Source organism: Gracilinanus agilis, chromosome 6 (genome assembly GCF_016433145.1).
Source record: "Gracilinanus agilis isolate LMUSP501 chromosome 6, AgileGrace, whole genome shotgun sequence".
NCBI lineage: Eukaryota > Metazoa > Chordata > Mammalia > Didelphimorphia > Didelphidae > Gracilinanus > Gracilinanus agilis.
In genome coordinates this window covers 216,895,841-216,921,323 of record NC_058135.1, presented here as the reverse complement: position 1 = coordinate 216,921,323, position 25,483 = coordinate 216,895,841, and the positions used below count along the sequence as shown (strand labels likewise).

Below are 25,483 nucleotides of genomic sequence, written 5' to 3'. Positions count from 1 at the left end.
AACTATACCCCCACATTGCATATGAGCCCCCCACCTTATCCCAGACAGGAGAGGGAGGAAGCACTTCCATTCAGCTGCCGGGCAGAGGGACGGGGAATAGGAGAAATGACCTCAGGTGCAATGGAGAGGGGGAGGGGAGCAGCACCTTGGTTAAGTGACTTTCAGGGGTCCCACAGATAGGAAGTGTCTGAAGCCAAATTTGAACCCAGGTCTTCCCAACTACAGGACCGGCATTATATCCACTATGCCCTACTGCGTTATTATTTTTTTTATCACAGACTTGAAGATACAAATAAATATTCATCAAATGTTGAGATCACACAAGGCTATTAGTTGTCATGACCAAAAAAAAAAATGTTGTAAAGTTAAAAGAAACCAAAGATAACAAAATAAAATTTATTAAGAATAAGTATGGATGAACATGGTGGCACATGTCTGTGTTCCTACTACTAAGGCTACTTCATAGTGTTAAAATCTATATAAAAGAACAAAAGAAAATATTTTTTTTACAACTCTTAATAATTGCTTTAATTTCATTTTCATTGGTGGTATATTTACCATTTTCACCTTTAATGCTAATGATTGGTTTTCTTCTCTTTTTTATCAGATTAATCAATAACTTATCAATTTTGTTGACATTTTCATAAAACCAACTCCTAGATGTATTTATTAATTCAATGGTTTTCTTACATTCAATTTTGTTGATCTCACCCTTTAATTTTTAGGATTTCTAAATCTGTTGTTTGGTTGAGGATTTTAAATGTGTTGTTTTTCTAGTTTTTTGAATTGCAATCCCAATCCGTTACATTTTTCTTTCTCTATTTTATTCAATAAGCATTTAGAGATATAAATTTTCCTCTTACTATATCCCATAGATTTTGGTATGTTGTCTCATTATTATCATCCTCTTTAAAGAAATTATTTATTATTTCAATTATTTGTTCTTTAACTTCATTCATTGTTATTTACCCTCTAGTAAGATTTTACTTTTTGTTTCCATAATCCCTTAATGTTCACATTTTTACTGCATTATGGTCTGAAAAGGATTCATTTAATATTTCTGCTTTCCTACGCATTTAACTATAATGTTTTTGTGCCCTAATATGTGGTCAATTTTTACAAAAGTGCTATGTACTGCTGAGAAGAAGAAAGACTCTTTTCTATTCTTATTCAAGTTATATAATTTTAATGGATCCCAATATTATGCTATCTTTTTGGGTGCCACATAACATGGCTGGCTCATTCTGAACTTTTAGTCTTAACTCCCAGATCTTTTCCAAAACCAGCTCTCAATTAAAATTTTTTGTATCCAAGTATAACATTTTACATCTTCTTAGATTGAGCCCATAGCTGTATCCTATCATGATCTTTTTGAATCTTAATGCTTCGAGATTCAGGCTCTATTACCTTAGTCTCATTTACTTCTCTATATTTCTTTCTAAAATTTAAGTTGGTTGGTGAGTACTCTGTGCATTCACATTGATTTCTTGAGACAAATCCCATTTTTTTCTATCTTACTAGAACTGTTTCACTTAGTATCTTCAAAGGCTGATTTTTCTTACAGTCTATAGGATTATTTCCCCTTTGGGACCCTTTGAAATTTGCTTCTCTGAAACTAAGATGCATGTCAAATAAGCCCTGATTTCCTCTCCTTATCTACTATGTATTATTTTCCTTTTCTGTCACCTTTGGTATGCTTTAGCTCCAGAATTATGTTTCTACGTACTTGGCACAAGGCTCTGTAGTCATCATTATCAATGAAAATAATATTATCATTGATCGTGTTATTAATAATGACGATAATAATAATAACTAGTAAATACATAGCTCTTCAAGATTAGCAAGCAATTCACATATGGAAACTCATCTGATCTTCACAATAACCCTGTGAAGTAAGTGCTATTATTATCTGACTTTACAAATGATGAAACTCTGGCTAAGAGGAGTTAATGATCCACACAGGGTCATACAGCTAATAAATGTCTAAGGCAGGACGTTTATAGTTTATTCCTAAATGTTGTTTTGCTTTGTTTTGTTTTTTTAAACCTTCACCTTCCATCTTAGAATTAATACTATGCATTTGTTCTAAGACAGACAAGCAGTAAGGGTTATTTTATTATTATTAGGCAATGGGGTTTAAATGACTTGCCCAGGGCCATATAGCTAGGAAGTATCTGTGGCCAAATTTGAACCCAGGTCCTCCCAACTCCAGGCCTGACTCTCAATTCACTGAGCCACCTATATTCCTCCTCCTAACTCAGAAAAATATAGAATTTAAATGACACATATCATTACCTTCAAATACCTGATGATTGTTCTTCAGCAGGGTTTGGAGGCCTCCACATTCTCTTTTTAATCTTTGTAAAGTCTCTCTATCTAACTGATTTGCTACTTCTGCCAAGGAAAGGCTTCCTGTTGAGGTGAAAAAACAAATAATAAGGGTTCTTCACTAAAAAAAACAAAAACAGGAATTTTTAAGTACATATAAAAAGAAGAGACCCAGTTAAGTATTCAACACATGGAAAAATAAGATTAATTTTGTCATTTTACATATTTCATATACTTGACTGGTTAAGACAACTTCACTCTTCACCCTAGTTTGATACCCACAATAAATCAAAGAAATCATTGAAAAATAAACTCAGAAAATATAATAACCATAGGTAATAAGAGTCCAATTGTTCACATCTGATTATTACAATGATTTTTCAAAGAACTTCCTTATATAATCTGGTTCAGGAAAGAGAGTCCTTAATCTAAATAGTCATGACAGGATCCCAGCTCTATTCCTATATGACCCTAGACAAATTACTTCCCTTTTCAGGAATCTTAATCCCTCCCCTCCTAAAACAGGAACTAAAAAATAATCTCCAGGATCTCTTTCTCTAAATTCTAGATGCTCACCTTCTTGTTCATTATCATTTCACCTGTTCCACACAACAGCTCTGGGTAGGAGGAAGTGAAAGTACTATCTCTACTTTATAAGGGAGGCAAATGAAGCTCATTAAGCATACCATTTCAGAAACAGAAGAAGTGCTAGAGATCATATGACTCAAAAACTTCAAGTTATTAATAAGGGAAATGAGACTTACCGTGTGACTTGGCCAAAATTACAGTGAGCAATAGATTCAGAACCCAAATCTATTGTTTCCCCCCCTCACTCAAGCTCAGTGTCAATTCCACTCATTCTATGACATTAACTCTCCCTACAATGTCTCTATTCACAGAACATTCAATTCCTTATTATGTACAAAGCAGAGAATAAAAATTAAAAATGACTCTGCCCTCAAAGATCTTCTGATCTGATACATCCAGAGTATGACACAAAGGCCAGTGGATATTGAGAGCAAAGGAAAGATAAACACAAAATGCTAGATACGGCATTTTTCTAATAATGCAGGAAAGAGCAGGCAGAAAAGGAGATGGGAATTATGCTACTTCATTTCTATCTTCACACATTTGGGCTCTTTTAGGACCAATATCACCCCATCCTCTGCTATGCCCCCAGGTACCTCTCCTCCCTCAACTCCTTATTCAGCTCCCTTTTCTGTGATGTCTTCTCCCATCAGAATGTAAACTCCTTGAGGGGAGATGCTGATTTTCTTTCTATTTGTATTTGTATTCCAAGCACTTAACATAGTTCTTAGCTCATATTAAATCCTTAAAAACTGCCTGTTTTGACCTATAAAATAGTTGACTGGGTTGAAAGGTTGGCTATAAAAAAGGAAAGGCCTTAGCCTCATTAGTACTACCATAAAAGATAAGCGATGAAAATATAATTTTTAAGAATAAAACAAAACAAGAAAAGCATCCTACCGTTCTTGAGTTTACTGTCCTACCTCCAAAGGAGTACTATTTTCTAGTAAATTCTCTTGTTGACCTTCTCAGTCTAAAAGGACATTATTTAAAAAATAGGTCAGGGGCAGCTGAGTGGCTCAGTGGATTGAGAGCCAGGCCTAGAGATGGGAGTTCCTAGGTTCAAATCTGGGCTCAGACACTTCATAGCTATGTGACCTTGGGCAAGTCAACTAACCCCCCATTGCCTATCCCTTACCACTCTTCTGCCTTAGAACCAATAAATAGTATTGATTCTAAAATAGAAGGTAAGAATTTTAAAAATAGGTCATTTTTTTATACAATAAAAAGACTGACATGAGTAGAACAGAAATGGTATTCTTAGCACATTGGCAGTAGAATAGGGAAATCCTACCTTAGAATAAAAATCTTTGGGGGAATTTGGTTCTTTATAATTTGCTTTGTGACATGAGTTAATGGTGGCAAGTTTCTGGCTCTTTCCTCAAGAAAAAAAAGAAAGTTCCCACTCTGCTTTTCTTGCTCTTCACTGTTTTCTAACCCACTTGATAAGCAGGCAGAAAAAAAGCTCTTAGTCATCAGTCTGAGGAGACTCTAATATTTATAATGGTTTAAAGTGGACTAACAGTTGAGGGACTACAGCATTTTACAAGAAACCAGATCACCAAATACACAGAACTTTAATGATTTGGTCTTGTTCTTTTTCCCATAACCACAGCAAAATGGTATTTTTTCTTCTTGTTAATTCAATATTTTTATGCTAATAAAAAGTTGTAAAAATAAAAGGAATATAAAATTACATGGTAAAGACTTAAGTAATAAAGTACTACAAAACAAGTAGAATTAAATCATGCAAAATGTCTAATTATATAAAAAATTACATGAAAGCAGACAGAGAAGAGATCAGTACAGGCTTGAAAAAGCAGTTGTTACTCTGTTAAAATATACAAGCATCATTTATGACTTTTTTTTTCCTTTCTTTTTTTGTGGAACCCTTACCTTCTTTAGTAACAATTCTAAGATAAAAGGGCAAGGGCAAAGCAATAGGAGTTAAGTGACTTGTCCAGGGTCACAAAGCTATGCAGTGTCTGAGGTCAAATTTGAACACAGGTCTGCTCAACTACAACATTAGTGCTCTATCCATTGTAGCTGCCCCCACTATGCCTTCTATTGCAATGTCACCCTAGAACATCAAGCTGCCCTTTTGAGCCTCCTCACACTAGAACATTAATCCTTCTCTATAATTTTATCACCCTGGAAGATGGATTCACTATTCGGGCCCCCTTCTACTATAAGAGAGTTCTTCCTATTTGTGTTGTCTTACTCCATTAGAATATCAGTTCTTTGAGGGCAGGAACTATCTTTTTTCTTGTATTTTTATCCCTAGAATTTAGCACAGTATTTGGCACGTGGTAAACACGTGTGTGTGTGTGTGCGCGCGCGTGTGTACCATGTAATTCTGTGGCTGTCTGAAATCATAATTTTTCTGGAAGATTTAAGGAATTCAATCAGAGATGTATTAACATCTCTCTACATGGAAAACATTTTAGAGAGCATTTCTTTGCCCAGTTTTGCAAGCGTCTTATTAATCTAATAAGAGAAAACAATATTAAATCAGAGAAATGAGTTTCCATCAAAGAACCTTAGCACACATCTCCTAGAAATGAGATTGTTTAAGATTATTTACCTCCTCGATTCCAGGTTTTCAAACTTCCACCACAAGGGTCTTCTCTGGGGTTCTGCTGCTTCCCATTTAACAACAAATTAGCAACTTTCAAAACTATATGATCAATGAAGTCCCGTGGGAGAGAAGCACAGTTCCTAACTTGTTCAATTTTGTCTCTAGGCTGAAATCCATTTATCCAGATTCCATTTTCCTGGGACTCCTTTCTTTCATTTTCAGGAAACTGACCTTTGGGAGGTTCATCCCTGAGACAGTTTAAAGATACATGATGATCACAATGATTAGTTTCTACTGTGCTGCCTGGAGAGGAACAAGAAGAGTCTTCACTATGAGGAATCTGGACAGTGAATTGTCTCCTATCAATATACTCTGTTCTCTGCTTATCAACTAAAGCTTCTTCAGTAGCTGGATATGTTCTGGATTTTCCAATAAGGCAAACCTAAATTTACAAAAAGTAAAATTATTATTTTGTTATGCTAGCACAATATAGAAATATAGGAATTAGTATTCAAAAGGAGCTTACAGCTCACCTAGTCTAATCCCCTCACACCTTACAGATAAGGAAAACTGAGGTTCAGAGAAATGATGCAGCTTGCCCTGCCTGGGTCAGGAACCAGGCCGACTAGCTTCAAGCCAAGAATGCTGACTTCAATCCCAAGCCTCATTCCACTGGACCTAATTGTTTCTGCACATCATCCTTGAGAGAATGTTCTTTTTCTCTATACATGTACCAAATTTTGCACCAAAATAATAGGCACAGAATTCATATTTATTTAAATTAATAACAAAGCTCATAAAAGCTTGATTACACAATTATCAATAAAGGCATCATTCCCAAAGGTATAAAAATCTGAGAGTGAGTCCAGGGATTAATATAGTAGCAGGCATATGTTGTTGCACAGTCATTTATTTTTCAGTTATACCCGACTGTTTTTGACCTCATTTGGGGTTTTCTTGGCAAAGATGCTAAGTGGTTTGCCATTTCCTTCTTCAGCTCATTTGACAGATGGGAAAACTGAGACAAACAGGGTTAAGTGACTTGTCCAGGGTCACACGCCAAGTATCCAAGGCTGGATTTGAACTCAGAAAGATGAGTCTTCCTGACTCCAGGCCTGGCATTCTATCCACTTGCACCACCTAGCTGCACCAACTATGCACCACATTGCCTGTGGAACAAGTGAGTTAACATGGAGAATAAAATCCAAGTTGAAATAAAATCAGGTAAGATTACAAGGCAATGACCTTAAGCATTCTCTTGTCCTCATATGTTACATTTTATAAAGTAAATTGAGGGCTGTTCTCCAAAGTAGTCACTTTCCAGAGTTATATATTTAATTCAATTCTGTCGCCAAAGGTATTTAGGAAACTCTTTGGGAAATGGATGCAGAACTTAGAGATAAAACATCTAGGAAAGCCAGGTTCATCACTTTAACACCACAAGTCAATTGACTTTTTTTTTTTTTAAAGTGCTTGGGTATTCACGTTCTCCAAGGATGGCAAATCTGAGACTGTCAGTAGTAAAGGAAGTAAGTGTGCAAGGCCCGGAGAGGCAGAACTAGGAGCAATGGGTACAAGTTAAAAAGAGGAAATTGAGGCTTAATTTGAGGGGAAACTTCCTAATAAAGTTACCTCCAAGTGGCACAGACTGCCTTGGGTAGGAAGGGAGATTCTTTTAAGTATAGGTTGAAATAGAGAACTTCTGAAGTTCCTTCCACCTAGCTATCCTCAACTATCAACACTATGATATTTAAAAGGTGAAGGTTCAGAAGAAAACTCCAAAGAGAAGATCTCAGTTTATCAAAAAATTTTCTACAAATTTGTGGAAGCATAGCTACTATATGCAGTGAGGTATCTGTTCACATAGCCACTTAGCTACTTAAGTGCTGTTGAGATTTTATTAAGTCTGATTTAATGATTAAAAAGATTAATTTGTAATTACTCAATTAATTATATATAGATCTGCAATTAGAGCATATGAAAAATGTGTTCCCATAAAGAAATTATTTTTTTTTCTGAAATCTTAGTTACACTAATTATTTGCTTACTAAAACTATTCTTTACCACTGGTGCAGCCCTAGAAAAATTATCACAAATTCCTAATCAGGGCAATTGATGTTTTAGTTCTGGAGACTCCTATAAAATCTTCTTTTCATTACTATTAAAGGTCTTGGGAAGAAGGTAAATATCAGCACCCCCACGCAGTTCCTTCTGATTCAAGAAGCTACCTCTCATTTGAAATTTACCGGAAGGGTAATCTGAGGCAAATCTCTGAGATAAATATCATTTATCATAAGGACCATGTAACCTGATAAAGGACAGACCTAATGGCACTCCCTTTGTCCAAGAGACCTTGAATTGGGGGTCCAATACATTCTTATAAGCATAGAACAAAGAACAGAAATTATCTGGTGCTAGCCAGCATTGCCAAGATGAAAGATCATTATTGGCTGCATCAGAGGAAGCAAGTATAGGCCTCCCATTTCATGAGGACCACTTTCTCTCTGTCTCTAAGGAACGCCTTTGTAAATTTGTGACCTACATCCTGAGATCTTTTGGTGACTGGGGAATTAGATAAGAACCCCTTAACTGTTTAAGATGGGACATGGCCAGATTATCCCAGCTTCTCAGGGATATCCCACAAACCTTATAAGAAATGCTGGGACATTGTTTCATGAAAGTATCAGTTCTTTAACTAGCAGCAATTGTATCCATGATATCCTTCTCTTCAGAGGAGGGAAGTTAAACTTTGGCCCACGCAAACTTCTATCCTCAAACCTCAGAAAAAAGGCTCCAGGTTAGATAGAATATTATAGTATATATGATAGAATATTATAGTATAAGATACCAGATTAAAATTTAATTCGCCTAGCTCTGGTTTTATAGGCAAAGTCATTGTGTCTGAGTTTGAGTAACTTCTTTTTCAATAAATACAATCTGTAAGGATACAGTTGATGAGATTGCTAACATTCTTTTTAAACCTTTACCTTCCGTCTTAGAATCAATAATGTGTATTGGTTCCAAGAAAGAAAAGTGCATTGGGGTCAAGTGATTTGCCCAACATCACACAGCTAGGAAGTGTCTGAGGCCAGAATTGAAGCTAGGATTCCCCCATCTCTAAGACTGGCACTCTATCCACCAAGTCACCCAACTGCCCTTAAGATTGCAAACTTCTGATGAGTATTAATTTATTTTGAAAACAACCTGAAATAACATTGTGTCCATTTAGATTATGATGTGGTTCTTGACTTTAAACCTAAATTACTACAACTCTAAAGACAAGAAGGATCAAAACTTACTCTTTTTGTTGATGGGATTCTAAGGCAATCTTCTTCAACATGGAATCCACAGGTAAACCCCACTTCTTTAATAAAATCAAGGTATTCCCTGTACTGGGTCTTCTTACTCTGCCTTCGGCTATATTTTCCAGTAAAATCAAAGAAACAACAAGGCAGGACAAAGAAACGGCAACTATATGATGACCTATAAAAATAATTAGTAGAGACATAGAAACCAAAAGTTATAAATCTTTTAATTAAAATGTAGTAAGACTAAACATCTTTTCATTCTAATCAATATTAAATTACAACTTAATGCTATACAAAAATGTTTTTTGTCCAAATATGATTTCATTGGTATAAAGGACTCCCTATAAAGAAACTCCCTCTTCCAATTCAAATCAGCAACCACCCCGCAAACTATAGTGTTAAAGAGTTCTCTAAGTAACAGAGGGTACCATGCTGGTGGATGTTTAATACAAAGTTTATATATAAGGCTTAGGCCCTGCCCTCCTTATCAAACACTACAGTCTGAATGTAGAAGGGAGAGAAAAAAAGGGATATGTATCAAGTCACACAAAGATTATGACATATAATACAAAAGAAGTAAATAAAATAAGTAATAAAGCACAATGAGATCCAAGGAGGGTGATATCATTACCAGATTATATCATAAATATACCAGGTACAATTCAATAGATGCATGATAACATCTGGAGAATAGCATTTGAAACTTTATTTGGTTTTGTATTTTACATGTTTTTGGCAAAAATATGAACAGCAAAACAACCTGTATTCTCCTAGCCTTTAAGATAATTCAAAATTCTTTAAAATGCTAAAAATTAGTTCCTGATTTTTTTCCATGAGAGTGCTACAGTCAACATGTTCTTAAGCAAAAAAAAAAAAAAATCATTTCCTATATATGCTTCTTCCATTTACTAGTCATTCTTGACTTCTGCTGGTTCCTAAAAAAATCTAACATATCTAGCTTTGGGAAAATAAGTTTAAAAGTAGGTACAAAAGGGATTATTTTAACACTCTGCTTTTATCCTAAAATGTTTTTGTTGTTGTTGAGTCATTTCATTTGTATCTGATTCTTTGTGGCCCCATTTGGGGTTTCTCAGCAAAGCAATTAGAGTAGGTTGCTACTTCCTTCTCTGGCTCACTTTGCAGATGAGGAAACTGAGGCAAAGAAGGTTAAGTGACTTGCCCCAGGGTCACATAGCTAGGAAGTATCTGAAGCCATATTTGAACTCAGTGAAAGAAGTCTTCCTGACTCCAGTCCCAGCACTCTATCCACTGCACTACCTAGCTGCCCCATTATCTTACAATAATGAAAACTAAATTGATAAATATAAACCCTTGGATAAAATCCTAGAAACCAATTATTTACTTTAAATTCTATAACTTCTTTGCAAATCAGGTTGCCTTTCATGCTTTTCATCAGAATTGAAAGTGATCTCTAATACAGCATTGTGACTGAAGACATAAATCTCTCATACTATTTTAAAGGGATTAATTTATTAGCATATATTTTTCTTTTAAATGTTAACTTTTTATTTTCCCCCACCTTGTGAGAGGGCTTATTACACAGAAGAACAAAATTTAAAACTCAGATAAAAGACACTGATTTCAACAGGGTAAGGAGCATGTTTTATTCACTGGCATCCTCACTAAGCATCAAGCACAGGGTCTTATAAAGAGGAAGGAGTGAATAAATGTGTGCTAAACTGAGGAGCAGAGTAGAAAGAATACTACACTTATAAGTCAATAGTCCTGAACCCAGCTCAGACACTAGTTATATAGACAAGTGTCCTTCCACTGCCCTCAATGCTTTATCTATAAAATGTGGATAACAATCCTTATCTTATTTGTCTCACAGGCTTATTAGAAGCAAAATACTTTATAAATGTTTTATTAGAAATAAAAAGGGGGTAGAGCTAGGAGACTCAGTGGATTGAAAGTCATGACTAGAGATGGGAAGTAGTGATTCAAATCTGACCTCAGACACTTCCTAGCTGTATGATCCTAGGCAAGTCACTTAATCCCCATGGTCTAGCCCTTACCACACTTCTACCTTAGAATCAGTATACAGTATTGATTCTAAAACGGAAGCTAAAAGTCTTAAAAATAAACAGGAGTATTATCTAAATGGTCATAGTTCATGGAGGAATTCCATATGAACTGGAACAACCTCCAGGAATTGATGCAGAGTGAAAGGAGCAGAACCAGGAGAACAATGTACACAGAGACTGATACACAGTGGTACAATCGAATATAACAGACTTCTCTACTAGCAGCAATACAATGATCCAGGACAATTCCGAGGGACTTATGAGAAAGAACACTACCCACATCCAGAGGAAGAACTGTGGGAGTAGAAACACAGAAGAAAAGCAACTGCTTGATTACATGAGTCGATGGGGATATGATTGGGGATGTCGACTCTAAATGATGACCCTAGTACAAATATTAATAATTTGGAAATAGGTCTTGATCAATGACACGTGTAAAACCTAGTGGAATTGCTTGTTGGCTATGGGAGGGAGGTGGAAGGAGGGAAGGAAAGAACAAAATTTATGTAACCATGGAAAAACATTCTAAATTAAACAAACAAACAAATAAATAAATAAATAAGCAAACTGACCGCTAAATAAATGAATGGATGAATGAATAAACAAATGAAAGAACAAATAAATAAATAAATGCATTAATTAATTAATTAGTTAGTTAGTTAGTGGATAGATGAATAAATGAGTGGATGGATGGACAGATGAATGAATAGGTAGATAGATAAATAGATAAATAAATGAGTGAATGAATGGATGAATGGATGTGCAAGCAAGCAAATGCCTAAACAAATAAATAAATAAATAAACAAACAAACAAACAAACAAATAAGTGAATGGCCTCTGTTAGGCAAATAAATAAATAAATGAAAGAAAATAAGATTGAACTCAAAAAAATAAATGAATAAATAATGGTCATAGTTCAAATCTCAAAAAATTACCCCATTTATTACACCGGATGTTTCTTATTTACCTTGCTGCAATCACAGGTATCCATGGGGTCAGCTCATCTGAATGGTTTCCAATTAACCAATCTACCTCTGGGAAAAGGTAAGTATCATTTGGTCTAATTGCGCTTTCCTGAAACAATGGAAAAGTATATGTTCAAAAGAAATCTACAGTTAACTAAAGAAAATGTCTAGTCTATATTTTAAAATACAGAAGTGTGAAAATTAACAATTTTTTCTGATTATTGATCTCTACTTTGTCATTAAAATGCATTATATACTTTGATATATAAGAGAGGGAAAAACTAAAAATTAGTTGAGATTCTGAGCTACATATTCTAGTTTCAATGTTTCTATAATGAGAGGAAAATACCTTCTATAATGAGTTCTCTATCAAAAAAAAAAAAAAACAGACTAGATACCAGCCCAGTTTTGCTGAGGCTAATGATTAAATTATAGATACAAATTACTTAAATACTCCCTGTACTTTGACAGAACAAGATGAATAAATAATTTCATTATGTAAAGCTGCTTTATTAAAAATAAAAGAATACTGTAAAAATACCAGAATGTAGATTTCTATGAAGGCACTTTTCTATCCAGGCTTTAAAGGGAAAAATTCATATTTTTAAGTCTCATGTTCTCTACCACATTCCTCTCTACCACACAAAACCTTAGGAACAGGTATATCACATTTTGTCATGCTTCACTTTATTAAGCTTCAGAGATATTGTGGTTCTTTTTCAAATTGAAGGTTTGTGGCAATACTGTGTTGAGCAAGCCTATCAGCACCATTTTTCAAACACCATGTGCTCACATTGTCATGTCTCTGTGTCACATTTTGGCAATTCTTGCAATATTTCAAGTGTTTTCATTATTATATGTCTTATGGTGATCTATGATCAATGATCATTGATGTTACTATTATGATTGTTTTGGGGTGCAACAAACCACTCATATAAGATGGTGAACTTTATCAATAAATGTTGTGTGTGTTCTGACAGCTCCACCAACTGGCCATTATTTTATCTCTCTCCCTCTTCTTGGGCCTCCCTATTCTGAGAGAGAGAAAAATATTAAAGAATTTTACATTAAGTTAGTTAATAAAAGGAGCAGTAAGTTTTGAAAGAACAAATTTAAATTTTCAAGAACTTCTACAATGGATAGATGCTATCAAACAGCATTGCATGCCACAAAGAAATATTTGATGAAATTTTCATGTACCAAACTTCATTGATGTTTTCTTTTAAGAAATTGCCACAGCCACCTCAAGTCTTTAGTAACCATCACCCTGAACAGTCAGCAGCCATCAACACTGAGGCAAGACCCTTCATCAGCAAAAAGATTACATCTCACTGAGGGCTCAGTTGATGGTTAGTATTTAAAGCAATAAAATATTTTTAATTTAGACATATACATTATTTTTTAGCCATAATATTATTGTATACTTAATAGATTACAGCATACTGTAAGAATAACTTTTAAATGCATTAGGAAACCAAAAAATTTGTGTGACTTATTTTAATACAATAATCACTTTATTGTGATTCAGTCTGAAACTGAACCCACAATATCTCTGAGATATGCAAACTATGCAACACAATATTATACAAAATTATACCATTTTGGGCACCAATCAGTTATGGGTTTTTTAAATAATTATTTTGTTGATGATCTTTTTTATTCTTTGTCACTGTTTTCTCATCCCACAACAAAAACCTCCCTCCTAACAAATCAGTATGGCTAAGTAAAATTAATCAGCATCAGCCAGTTAAAATTTGAATCCAGGACCTCTGACTCTAGAGTCAGTGATCTTTACTACTAAGTTCTTTATTCTAAGACTTTACTAAATGCACTGTATGTAACCAAACAAAATATTTCTATAAAAAATATTTCTGAAAAGATTAAATAAAAAGTACTTTGAAGGAACCCAAGGAAACTAGAAGTCAGAGATAAGGAGAAAGAACATTCTAACATGAGGGACAGGACAGGAGGCCAGAGTCAATGGATAAAAGAATATATGGTGGGGAATAAGGTGCAAAAAGATTGGAAAGGTACGTGTGTTTGGGGAGGTTGGCGGGGGGCGGGGGAGGGGGGTAGAATCTAGTTTATAAAGGGTTTTTAAATGCCAAACAGAGGATTAAATAGACTAAATGATCTCTAAGTTTCCTTTGAAATCTAAAGGCAATCTTTATTTCATGTGTCATGTGTCTGTGCACTTATATATGTATATTTACATTATAAAGAGGACTAGAAATGAGCACGTTCAATGGGGGTATGCATAATCTAAGGGCATTCAAACCAAATTGTTTTTGGTAATATTTATTATTCTTTCCTAATCCCTCAGAACACTGGCTAGTTTGTCTCTTTAAAACATCAAGGGTTAGTAAAGTCATAATTTGCATTTAGATAATTATCCATGATCAAATTTTTAGTCATCTTGTCTAATGGCACTTCTGAAAAACAAAAACCCACCTGTTCCTCTCATAAACAATTATAAGAGAGCTAATGAATATAGAAAATTGCAACATCCCTATTTCTTTTTTAGTTCAAAGAAGAAAAACAAAATCAAGGTTCTTTTTGGGGTTACCATAATGACATTATTATAAACAGGTGTTTTTTTCTTGCTAGCTGCAACTCGTCCTCTGGCTGACAATGAAATCTGATAAAAAGAATCTTTTAAAAAACAAAAGTTTTCTTTCATCTTAAAATCTCAACTGATATGCTGATTCATTCATTCGTATAAGGAAGAAGACTTGGGTTTGTGTATTAATAATATTGGTCTAAAATGGAAAAGGGTGTTTGTGAGCTAACGGATGCCCTAGCATGCAGGGGGCCACTTGTCAATGATGTTGTAAAGAGGATTCATAAATCAGAAAGGGAACTGAACTTGAAAATCCAATCTGTCTGTGACACTTAGATCATTCTCTAATCGAACTATTTATTGAGTGCATATTATTAAATGCATGTTTATTAAATACCAGAGGCAGTGAGGTGGTTCAGTGGATAGAGTGCTGGGCCTAGAGTCAGGAAGACCTGCATTCAAATCTGGTCTTTGATGAAGCTATCACTCTTTACAGGATGAAATGATGGTATACTTAAAAAATCCTAGAGAATCAACTAAAAAGTTAGTGGAAATGATCAACAACTTTAGCAAAGTTTCAGGATACAAAATAAATGCACATAAATCATCGGCATTTCTACATATTTCCAACACATCACAGCAGGAAGAGTTAAAAAGAGATATTCCATTTAAAATCACCCTATACAATATAAAAAACTTAGGAATCTATCTGCCAAGAAAACACAGGAATTATACGAACACAACTACGAAGCCCTTTCCACACAATTAAAACTAGATCTAAACAATTGGAAAAACATTGAGTGCTCATGGGTAAGACGAGCTAACATAATAAAAATGACCATCCTACCCAAATTAATTTACTTATTTAGTGTTATACCTATCAAACTACCAAAAAACTTTTTTTACTGAATTAGAAAAAACTATAACAAAGTTCATTTGGAAGAACAAAAGACCAAGAATATCAAGGGAAATAACAACAAAAAAAAAAATATATGAAGGAAGGTGGCCTAGCAGTACCAGATCTTAAACTGTACTATAAAGCAGTGGTCATCAAAAAAATATGGTACTGTCAAAGAGACAGAAGGGGGGATCAGTAGAATAGACTAGGAGTAAACAATCTCAGCAAGACAGTCTATGATAAACCCAAAGAACCTAGCTTTTGGGACAAAAACCCACTATTTGACAAAAACTGCTGGGAAATTTGGAAAACAATATGGGAGAGATTAGGTTTAGATCAACATCTCACACCCTATACCAAGATAAACTCAGAATGGGTAAATGACTTGAATATAAAGAAGGAAACTATAAGTAAATTAGGTGAGCACAGAATAGTATACTTGTCAGACCTTTGGAAAGGAAAGATTTTAAAACCAAGCAAGAATTAGAAAAAATTACAAAATGCAAAATAAATATTTTGACTACATTAAACTTTAAAAGACTATATAACTGCCTTTTGATCCAGCCATAGTACTGCTTGGTTTATACCCTAAAGAGATAATAAGGGAAAAGACTTGTACAAAAATATGTATAGCCGTGCTCTTTGTGGTGGCAAAAAATTGAAAATGAGGGAATGTCCTTCAATTGGGGAATGGCTGAACAAATTGTGGTATCTGTTGGTGATAGAATACTACTATGCTCAAAAGGAATAAAAAACTGGAAGAATCCCATGTGAACTGGAATGACTTCCAGGAATTGACGCAGAGTAAAAGGAGTAGATCCAGGAGAACATTGTACACAGAGACTGATATACTGTGGTAAAATCGAATGTGATGGACTTCTCTACTAGCAGCAATACAAGAATCCAGAGCAAGGCTGAGGGTACTTATGAAAAAGAAAACTGGCCACATTCAAAGGAAGAGCTGTGGGAGGAGAAACACAAAAGAAAACAACTGCTTGAACACATGGGCTGATGGGGATATTATTGGGGATGAAGACACTAAACAATAACTCTAATCCAACTATCAATAATATGGAATTGGGTCTTAATCAATGATGCATGTAAAACCCAGTGCAATTGTTTGTCAGCTAAGGGGAGTTTAAGCGGGGCTTGGGGGAGAGGGAAAGAACATGAAACATGTAACTATGGGGAAATATTCAAAATAAAAATTTAAAAATTTAAAAAATTTTTAAAAATCTGGTCTTTGAGAAATTTATGAGATATATGACCTGGGCAAGTTACTTAATCTCTGCCTTAATCCAGTAAAGAAGAAAATGACAAACCACTCCAAAATCTTTTCCAAGAAAACCCCATGGACAGAATAGGTATGATATGGTCCACAGCATCACAGAGTCAGACATGACTGAACAACTCAACAACAATGTACCAGGCCCTGAGATAGGTACAGAAAATACAAGTACAAAGAATAAAATGATCCCTACTAGAAATTACTTATTCTGAAGAGCCTTTGATAAATAAAAGATTTGTTTGTTTTTAGCCACTTTCAATTCAATTCAATTCAATATCTACTAAATATCAACTGTAATGAGTAACAGAGAAGTTACAAAATTAAAGTAGTCTTTCTTGTCTATATGGGAAATGTGACACACACGAATGACTATAACTCAAAGCACACACACTATACCTTTTGCCAGATCAGAAAGCATTAAATATATAGAAATATAACTATTCTCTGCTCCAGGGCACATTAAGTAAGCCTGATTTTTTTAAAGGGCTAACTCAGCAAATTGGTAAAAGACAACAAAAGATGGAATTTCAATGCTGATGGGGCTGTGGGAAGACAGACACAGTTTTTATATACTATTGGTTAAGCTATAAATTGGACAAATCATTTAGGGAAACAATTTGGAAATCTGCAATAAAGCACTAAACCCTTTGAGCCAGAGATATCACTAGCTGGATATATATCCCAAGAAAGTCAAGAACAGAACTAAAGGGTTACATCTACCTCAAAGCATTCATATTGTCATTTTTTAGTTGTTGTAGGAGAAAAAAAAAACCTAAAAACATAGAGCAAAATGCCTGAATAAAATGTGGTATAAAAATGCAATGCAATATTATTCTAATATAAGAAATGACAAATATAAGAACAGAGAAACTTGGGAAGACTTGTGTAACTGCTGCAGAATGAAGTAAGCAAAATCAGGAAAGAAAAGACTATAATGATATAACTGAAGAGAGTACTAAATCAAAACTGAAAGCTGTGTGACCTAATGAACAATCTTGGCCCCAGAGAAGAGATGAGGAAATGCACGTTAAACCTTTCAATAGAAAGGAAGGCGATTAAAGATTCAGAAGACTTCAAATTCTGCCATGCAAGTTTTCTAATTTGGCTGTTTTTATTTAACTGTCTTCCTTTGTTCCAAAGAAAGCCTCATTTGGGAGAAGGGATGCATAGAGGCTGGGAATAGGCAAGAAGAGATCTAGAAACAGTCATTTTTTCCAATAATGAAAAAACAAAATGCATAAATTTTTTTGGTAGAGAGCTAAATGTTCATCTGGCAATAAAAAAAGTAACAGATAAGATAATATAAAGCATGAAATTTTAATTAGTTGGAGAAAAGGAAATTTTCATTGAGTGATTGAATATGAGGCTGAAGGATTTCAAGGGATGAAAATGCCCTTTTCTAATTCAAGTTTTGTTTTGTTTTTAACTCAGAAATGTTTTTAAAGTTTATACCAGATATATGCCAGCTGTTCAAATCCAGACACTTTGTGGGATCAGAAAGGGAGGCAACATATTATAATAATAACTTACATGGGATCATAATTTAGAGCTGAAAAGGACATAAGAAGTTATCTAGTCCAACAGTCTCATTTAACAAATGAGGAAACAGGTTCTAGGGTTAAGTGGCTTAACCAAGGTCATGAAGCTAATAATTCAAACCCAGTTCTCTTTTGTATCCAAGGTCCACTCTCTTTCTACTTTATCACACTGCAACTTTACTTGAAAAATAAGTGGATTTAAAGTCAGGAGACTTGGACTGGATAATCATTTCTGCTACTTACTACCTGTCAAACTTTGGAAGTCATTTAAGTACTTTGGGATTTAGTTTCCTCATGTTAATTCTAGTGCTCTGCCTCTGTTGAGTAACTCCCACTTGTGCTCTATTTCATCTGTGCATGGTTACTTACATGTTGTCTCCCCCAATGGATCGTGAGCTCTTTAAGAACAGACACTGTTTTTGCCTTTTACTTATATCTCCAATGCTTTGTACAGTACCAAACATATAGTAAGTACTTAATAAAGGCTCGTTGATTGACCATGTGGCGCCACCCTGAATCCACTTATCATCCCACTGACCATCCTCTGAATCCAAGAAAGTTTTCAATATCCACAAAAATGTAGGACTGGATGGAATACTCCAAATCTGTTATAACTAGGGCAAAGAACAGTGAGACTAACACTTTCCCTCCTTTGCTTTGAACACTAAACCATCTCTTAACGAGGCCTGAAATTGCAAAGGTTTTTGGCCATCACATCAAACTTGTTTAAATCTTGCTTATTTCAATAATATATCACTATGATTTATTCACATATACATATATATGAAATATAACAAGACAAGAAACATTAATTTCTTCAATTCATGCTGAAAGCTACAAAAAGAATCTATAATTTTACCCTTTTCAACCTACAGAAATTGTTGAATACTCAACAGCTGAATAATGAGGATTATCATTGGGAGTATTTCTTATTATACTGTAAATACATTAATTTTCTGCAAGTAATGGAAATGATAACAATAAATGCCAACATCATTTAAATAAAAGATGCCAGTACCTCTAACTGAGTTTGTGGTCCATACATGTTCCATATTTTTCTTCTTCGGACATCAATCCCTCTACCTGGATGCTAAAATATGACAAATCAAATCGTATATAGCAAGACAGAATAAAGTTAATATTAAATTAGCAAGAAATAATTAAATATCTGGAAACCTAAGTACTGTGAATTTTGGTGAACTAAACTGATAAGAAAGGGAACCAACACTGACTTACTTCTTAAAATACTGACAAGAAGCAGAGTAACCTCTAAGACTGAGGCTAAATTGACATAGAGTTATCAAAAAGAGTATTCTGGCTGATTTCATGTGTGGTACAACCACCATCAACAAAGACTGAGGAACCTCCCTGCCTTCATCATGATGAGTAAATGTGAAAAAAACAAAAACAAAAAAAACCCTGTCTGATCAGACTCTATGTGAGTCATCTAAGGACTAACTCCGATGATTTCTCACATAAGTCTTCTGGCAGGCCAAAGCTGAATGCTCTTCCATCTCAGCAAGGCCTGTGTACAAGTGTACACTCAGCAATAACAACCTTTAAGAACCAAGGATCACCTCCATGACATAATGAAACAATGGAGGAGTATGCCAATGGAAGATTTTTGTCTCAAATGACTCATAAAAATTTAATTTAACAACCAGGTTGACTAATTTTGGTATTAATTTTGTGGAAGGCAATGATCAATTGTGAAAACTTGGCTACTCTCAGCAATGTAATGATCTGGGGCAATCCTGAAAAACTTAAGACAGAGAATGCTATCCACCTCTAGAGAAAGAACTATTATAGGCAGATGGACATGGATCAAAGCATACTATCTTTCACGTCAGTGTATTTATGGTTTTGTTTGGAAGAGTATTTTGTGTGACAATAAAAATAAAATTTTTAAAAATTTTTGTAGGACATCATAGCTACTTAATTTCAGCTATTAAGTGATGAATCAGGACTATGCTTTCTCATTTACTCAGGAATGCTATATTGCATAATCTAGTCATCCATCTACTAAAGCAGTGATGGGCAAACTACGGCTGGCAGGCCAGATGTAGCCCCTTGAAATGTTCTATCCTGCTGCCCGACATTATTCCTGATCTGATGAATACAGTGAGTAGGATACAATACAATGAAATTTCAAAAGAGTTGTCTTAGAAACAGACGGACAGATGAGCATTTCCTTTCCTTTGGCCCCCTCTTTAAAGAGTTTGCTCATCACTGTACTAAAGTATTATTTTAGGTGAATAACACACCAATTAATTATGGGCTTCCAAACCTAAGCGATAAATGTTGAGTCTTATATTATGTTTCTGAGGGCAAGGGTAGAGGGAACCAGGAAGTATGGAGTAAGTAGTCAATGCCTTAGGTTCCCCACTTCCTCTTGTCTGCTTGAAATCTCGTGTGTTTACACAGGTTCATAAATGAACCGAGATGGAGGTAGCTGGCCCCTTCTAAGGCTCTAGTCCCTAATGTGTTCCTATTCCCCATCCTAACACAGTCTCTCTTACAACACAGGACTCCTGAGTGGGGTATATGTATGGCAAAGCACAAATGAGGGAGCAAAATTGGAGTAAAGAACAAGAATTACCTTCCCTCACATTGCATCTGTGGAAAGGCTAAGTCTTAGACTCACTCACCTATCACTTCACTTTCTCAATAGTTAGATTGATTTGGAATTCTAATGAGCCTTAAGCTTAATAAAAACTATAGTGGAAAACTTAAAGTTCTTCAAAATAAAAATTATACAACAATTTAAAACATAATAAAATGTTCAAAAATTAATAATATATTTTACCCCTTCATTGCTTAAAATATGAACAAGGAGTCCATTGCCACACCCCAAGTCGATAAAGGACTGTTTTTCAGTTACTCCCGTCTTAACTCGTTCTTCTTCCCAAAGAACCTTAGAAAAAAGGGAGAAAAATATAGTTTTAAATCAATTCCAAAAGTCAAATCATTTCTAGGAAACAACATTTGTTTGAACAAAAGAGAGGAGAAAAAATGATTTAACTAGTTCACATTCTTCTGCATAGATTACCATAATCTTGCTCCACCCTATCTATCAAACTTTATGACCCACACAGCAACAACATAAATATTCGGTCCCAGCCATGTCTGGCCACTTCCCTAATTCTACCTCCCTCCCAATACAAGTGCCACGTTTACTATCCTCTATTTTTATTCAAACTGTTAACTCATATTCACATTCTCTCCTCAGTACACTATGATCACTGCCAGCTGCAAAAACCATAATACCAGAACTCTGACTTTTATATCTCAAAGTCTGAGACTGTAGCCAAAGAAACTAAAAACTCCAACCATTTTGAAAAATCATGCAATTCTATTATCTTGAGTTATATCAGAACAATGATAACACAACATTGTCTTATCATAAAATAAAGACATGTTATGGCAAGGTTCTTTATAAAATTTACAAAATAAAATATCATGATGGTCTGGAGTTCAAGAATATGACAAATCTAAGATAAGAATTAAGCAATGGGAGTTTCTAAGATAATACTGGTTAAAAAATTGGATGAGTTCCCAAAATATTTAAATGTTAATGTCTGTAATTTTTCAAAAGTACAAGAGAACTCTTAAATCAAGACAAAATTAAATTAGAGTGAGCAGAGAGGAAAGGCAGCATGGGGCTAAGCTGCCAAGGAGAAAAGAAATATGGAGAAAAGAGAAGGTGTTAAGACATGACTGCGGGATAATGCTTATAGTGAGGATACAGGGCAAAAGCCTTTCCACCCCCTGATTCTTGCTAGAAATTTCAACATTTGAATTTTTAATTTATATCTATATGTTACAGAGGCAGCAAAATGGTTTAGTGGATAAAAAGTCAAGTCTGGAGATGGGAGATCTTGGGTTTAAATCTGATCTCAAAAACTCCCTAGCTGTGTGACCCTTGATAAGTCACTTGACTTTAAATACCTAGTCCTTATCACACTTCTGCCTTGAAATGAATACTTAGTATAGAATCTAAGACAGAAGGTAAGGGTTTAAGACACACACACACACGTAAATAAATAAATCAGAATTCTGGTGGCAATAGTATAAAATAATAAGTCATCATTAAATATCTTTCCACTTACATCAATTTCATTAGATATCTGCTATTCTAGAACACCATTAGGACATACTCTGAAGGATCTTCAGAACAAAACACCAGCTGACCTTAGCTTTCTAGAGTAAACATGACAACTTTACATTTCAAGCATATTTGTTGAAATTCAGATACATTCTTAACATACTCATGTAGATTAATGGCTTTAGTTAATGTAAAATTCTAAGTGAAAAAAAAAAAAATCAGCCTTGCAGGAAAAACATAAACCAAAACTAATTGCTGCATTTGATGACTCTTTTTCACTTTCGAAGAAATTAGCAATTATAGTCTTTGACACCTAGTATTCACTTACATTTAATAAGTTCTTACCAACAAATAAGTAGCAATAGCAACATCTTCATATACAAATTTTTCAGGATCTGTTACTTCAGGCCATACCTGAAAAAATACAAATAACAAATTGTAAGGCTTTTTTCATATTTTTAATTGGAATATTTTAACATTTTTCTTATTTCATTAAATATTTCCCATTTACACATAAAAAAAATTTTAATGATAAGTTTTTAAATTTTTGAGTTTCAAATTCTCTCCTTCCCTCCTCTCCACTCCTTAAGAAGGCAGGCAAACTGATGTTCATTATATATGTGGAGCCATACAAAATATTTCCATATTAGCCTTGTTGCAAAAGAAGCAGTCCAAAAAACCCCAAGAAAAATAAAGTTTAAAAGTTTATATTTTTATCTACAATCAGAGTTCATAGATTTTTTTCTGTGCAGGTAGATAGTATTTTTCATTACGGATTCTTTGAAACTGCCTTGGATCATTCTACTGATCAGAGTAGCAAAGTCTTTCAAAGCTAATTATTCTTATAATATTGTTGTTGTGTACAATGTTCACAACTATATCATATTATGTACAGAATTCATATGAATCTTCCTAGATTTTTCTGAAACTATTCTGCTGGTCATTTCTTAGAGCACAATAGTGCTATTATATAATAATGCTCCATCACAATCATATACCACAACTTGTTCAGCCATTCCTCAAATGATGGACATTCTCTCAATTTCCAATTCTTTGCTACCACAAAAAAAGAGATGCTATAAATATTTTTGTGCAAATAGATCCTCTTCCCTTTTCTTTGATCACTGGGATACAATTCTAATAGTAGTATTGATGGGTCAGAGTTTAGGTACAGTTTTGTAGATCTCTGGCCTTAATTCCAAATTGTTCTCCAAAACATTAGATTAATTCAAAATTCTACCAATAGTGCATTCAAGTCTAAATTTTTCTACATCTCCTCTAGCATTTGTCATTTTCCTTTACTGTCATGTCAGGTAATCCGTTAAATAATTTCTAATCAGTAATGATTTATAGCATTTTTTCACATGACTATTGATAGCTTTGATTTCTTTTTACTAAAAACTGCCCATTTATATCCTTTGATCATCTGTCAATGGGGGAATGGCTCTTATTTTAATAAATCTGGCTCAATTCCCTACATATTTGAGAAATGAAGCCTTTATCAGAGAAACTTGCTATAAAACTTTTCCTAGTTTCCTGTTTTCTTCTAATTTTGGCTGCCTTAGTTTTTTACTGTGAAAAAGCTTTTTACTTTCATGTAATCAAATTTATCTATTTTACTTCGTACAATCCTCTCTATCTCCTGTTTGGGTCATAAATTCTTTCCTTATCCATAGTTCCAACAGGAATATTCTTCTATGCTCCTTTAATTTATTTATATCACCCTTTATGTCTAAATCACACACCCATTTTTACTTTATCTGGGTATATGGTGTGAGATGTTGATCTATATCTAGTTTCTGGCAAAACTGCTTTCTAATTTTCCAAGAAATATTTGTCATATACTAAGTTCTTGTCCCAAAAGCTTGGACCTTTGCATTTATCAAATACTAGAATATTAAGGTCATTACCTATTATATATTATTTACCAAATCAATTTCACCAATCCACTATTTTATTTCTTAGTCAGTACCAGACTATTCTGATCATTACAGTTCTTTAATATACAGTCATCCCTTGATAAATCATAGTTCACTTGTCACGGCTTCAGTGTATTGTAGGCTTTTAAAAAATATATCTAATTCTGAATTGCAGAGTTTTTGCTATATCACAGGATTTTGCAGATGAATACTGTACTGTAACAATGGAAATGCAGTACACCACTACCACTTGCACAAATTTGCCAACATGAGATTGGCTAATAGAACGAAAGGCAACCAACCACAGCACTGTATTCTATATCTTGGGTGCTGATTGGCTCAATGTTTATAAGAGTATGGGAAAAGTTTATAGGAGAGTGGGAAGGGTTTATAAAGTCTTAAAAAATATATATAGATAATAAAATAAATATTACTCTGCTACCTCTCGAATTTTCACCTATTGCAGGGGTCTCTGGAATAAAACTCTCAAGATAGGCAAGGGATCACTGTAGTTTGAAATCTGAAACTGCTAGGCTACTTTCATTCATTTATTTTTTCATTGATTCCCTTGATATTACTGAATTTTTGTTCTTCTAGGTGAATAGTTACAATTTTTTCTAGTTCTAGAAAACAATTCTCTGGTGGTTTGATTAGTATGGCACATTGGACTTTTTAATGGTTAGAGAGATGACAAAACAAGTGAGATACGTGAGAAAATTTGTTCCCATAAAACTTATTCCAGATTATATTGTATTACTGACTGGCTTATAAAAAAACAACTATCTGATCCTATACAAATAAAATTTACTATATTGATTAATATAGAGTCTGACTAATGTTAGTTTTCCATGAGGGAACAGATTCTATTATCATGAGTACACGGCCAGAAAATGAGTGGGCAATAAAGAATAATGATATCAGGCTTCCTTGACTATGATATTGTACTTCTTATGCCTTCTTTTTCTACTATTAGGCTAGGGCAGTGATGGGCAAACTTTCTAAAGGGGGGGGCCAAAGGAAAGGAAGTGCTCATCTATCAGTCTGTTTCTAAGGCAACTCTTTTAAAGTTTCATTGTATTGTATCCTACTCATTGTATTTGTCAGATTAGGAATAATGTCGCCGTATAGAAGATTTCAGGGGGCTACATCAGGCCCACAGACCAGGCTGTAGTTTGCCCATCACTGGGCTAGGGGAAACATAAAAAAATGGATATTATTTTCACAGTGACTATAGTATCAAATGCTATATATTTGAAATTTTGTGAAATGAAAATAATTTCTTTTTGGTTATTCTTTAGTTCATAATATACCAAGTGCTTATAATGTTCAAGACACTGTGTTAAGCACAGAAGACTTGAAGAAA

General features: G+C 34.3%; 1 protein-coding gene across 1 annotated transcript in view; it reads right to left on the bottom strand.

Moving 5' to 3' along the window:
• TRMT44 (tRNA methyltransferase 44 homolog) overlaps window positions 1-25,483 on the bottom strand; it is a 50,349-nt gene that overhangs the window by 3,631 nt on the left and 21,235 nt on the right. Inside the window, exons 4-10 of the mRNA XM_044680676.1 lie at window positions 22,547-22,615; window positions 20,903-21,010; window positions 19,115-19,186; window positions 11,815-11,921; window positions 8,794-8,977; window positions 5,501-5,936; window positions 2,296-2,412 (exon numbers count right to left, since the gene is read on the bottom strand). Coding sequence (XP_044536611.1) covers window positions 2,296-2,412; window positions 5,501-5,936; window positions 8,794-8,977; window positions 11,815-11,921; window positions 19,115-19,186; window positions 20,903-21,010; window positions 22,547-22,615 — 1,093 coding nt within the window. The remainder of the gene's footprint in view (window positions 1-2,295; window positions 2,413-5,500; window positions 5,937-8,793; window positions 8,978-11,814; window positions 11,922-19,114; window positions 19,187-20,902; window positions 21,011-22,546; window positions 22,616-25,483) is intronic.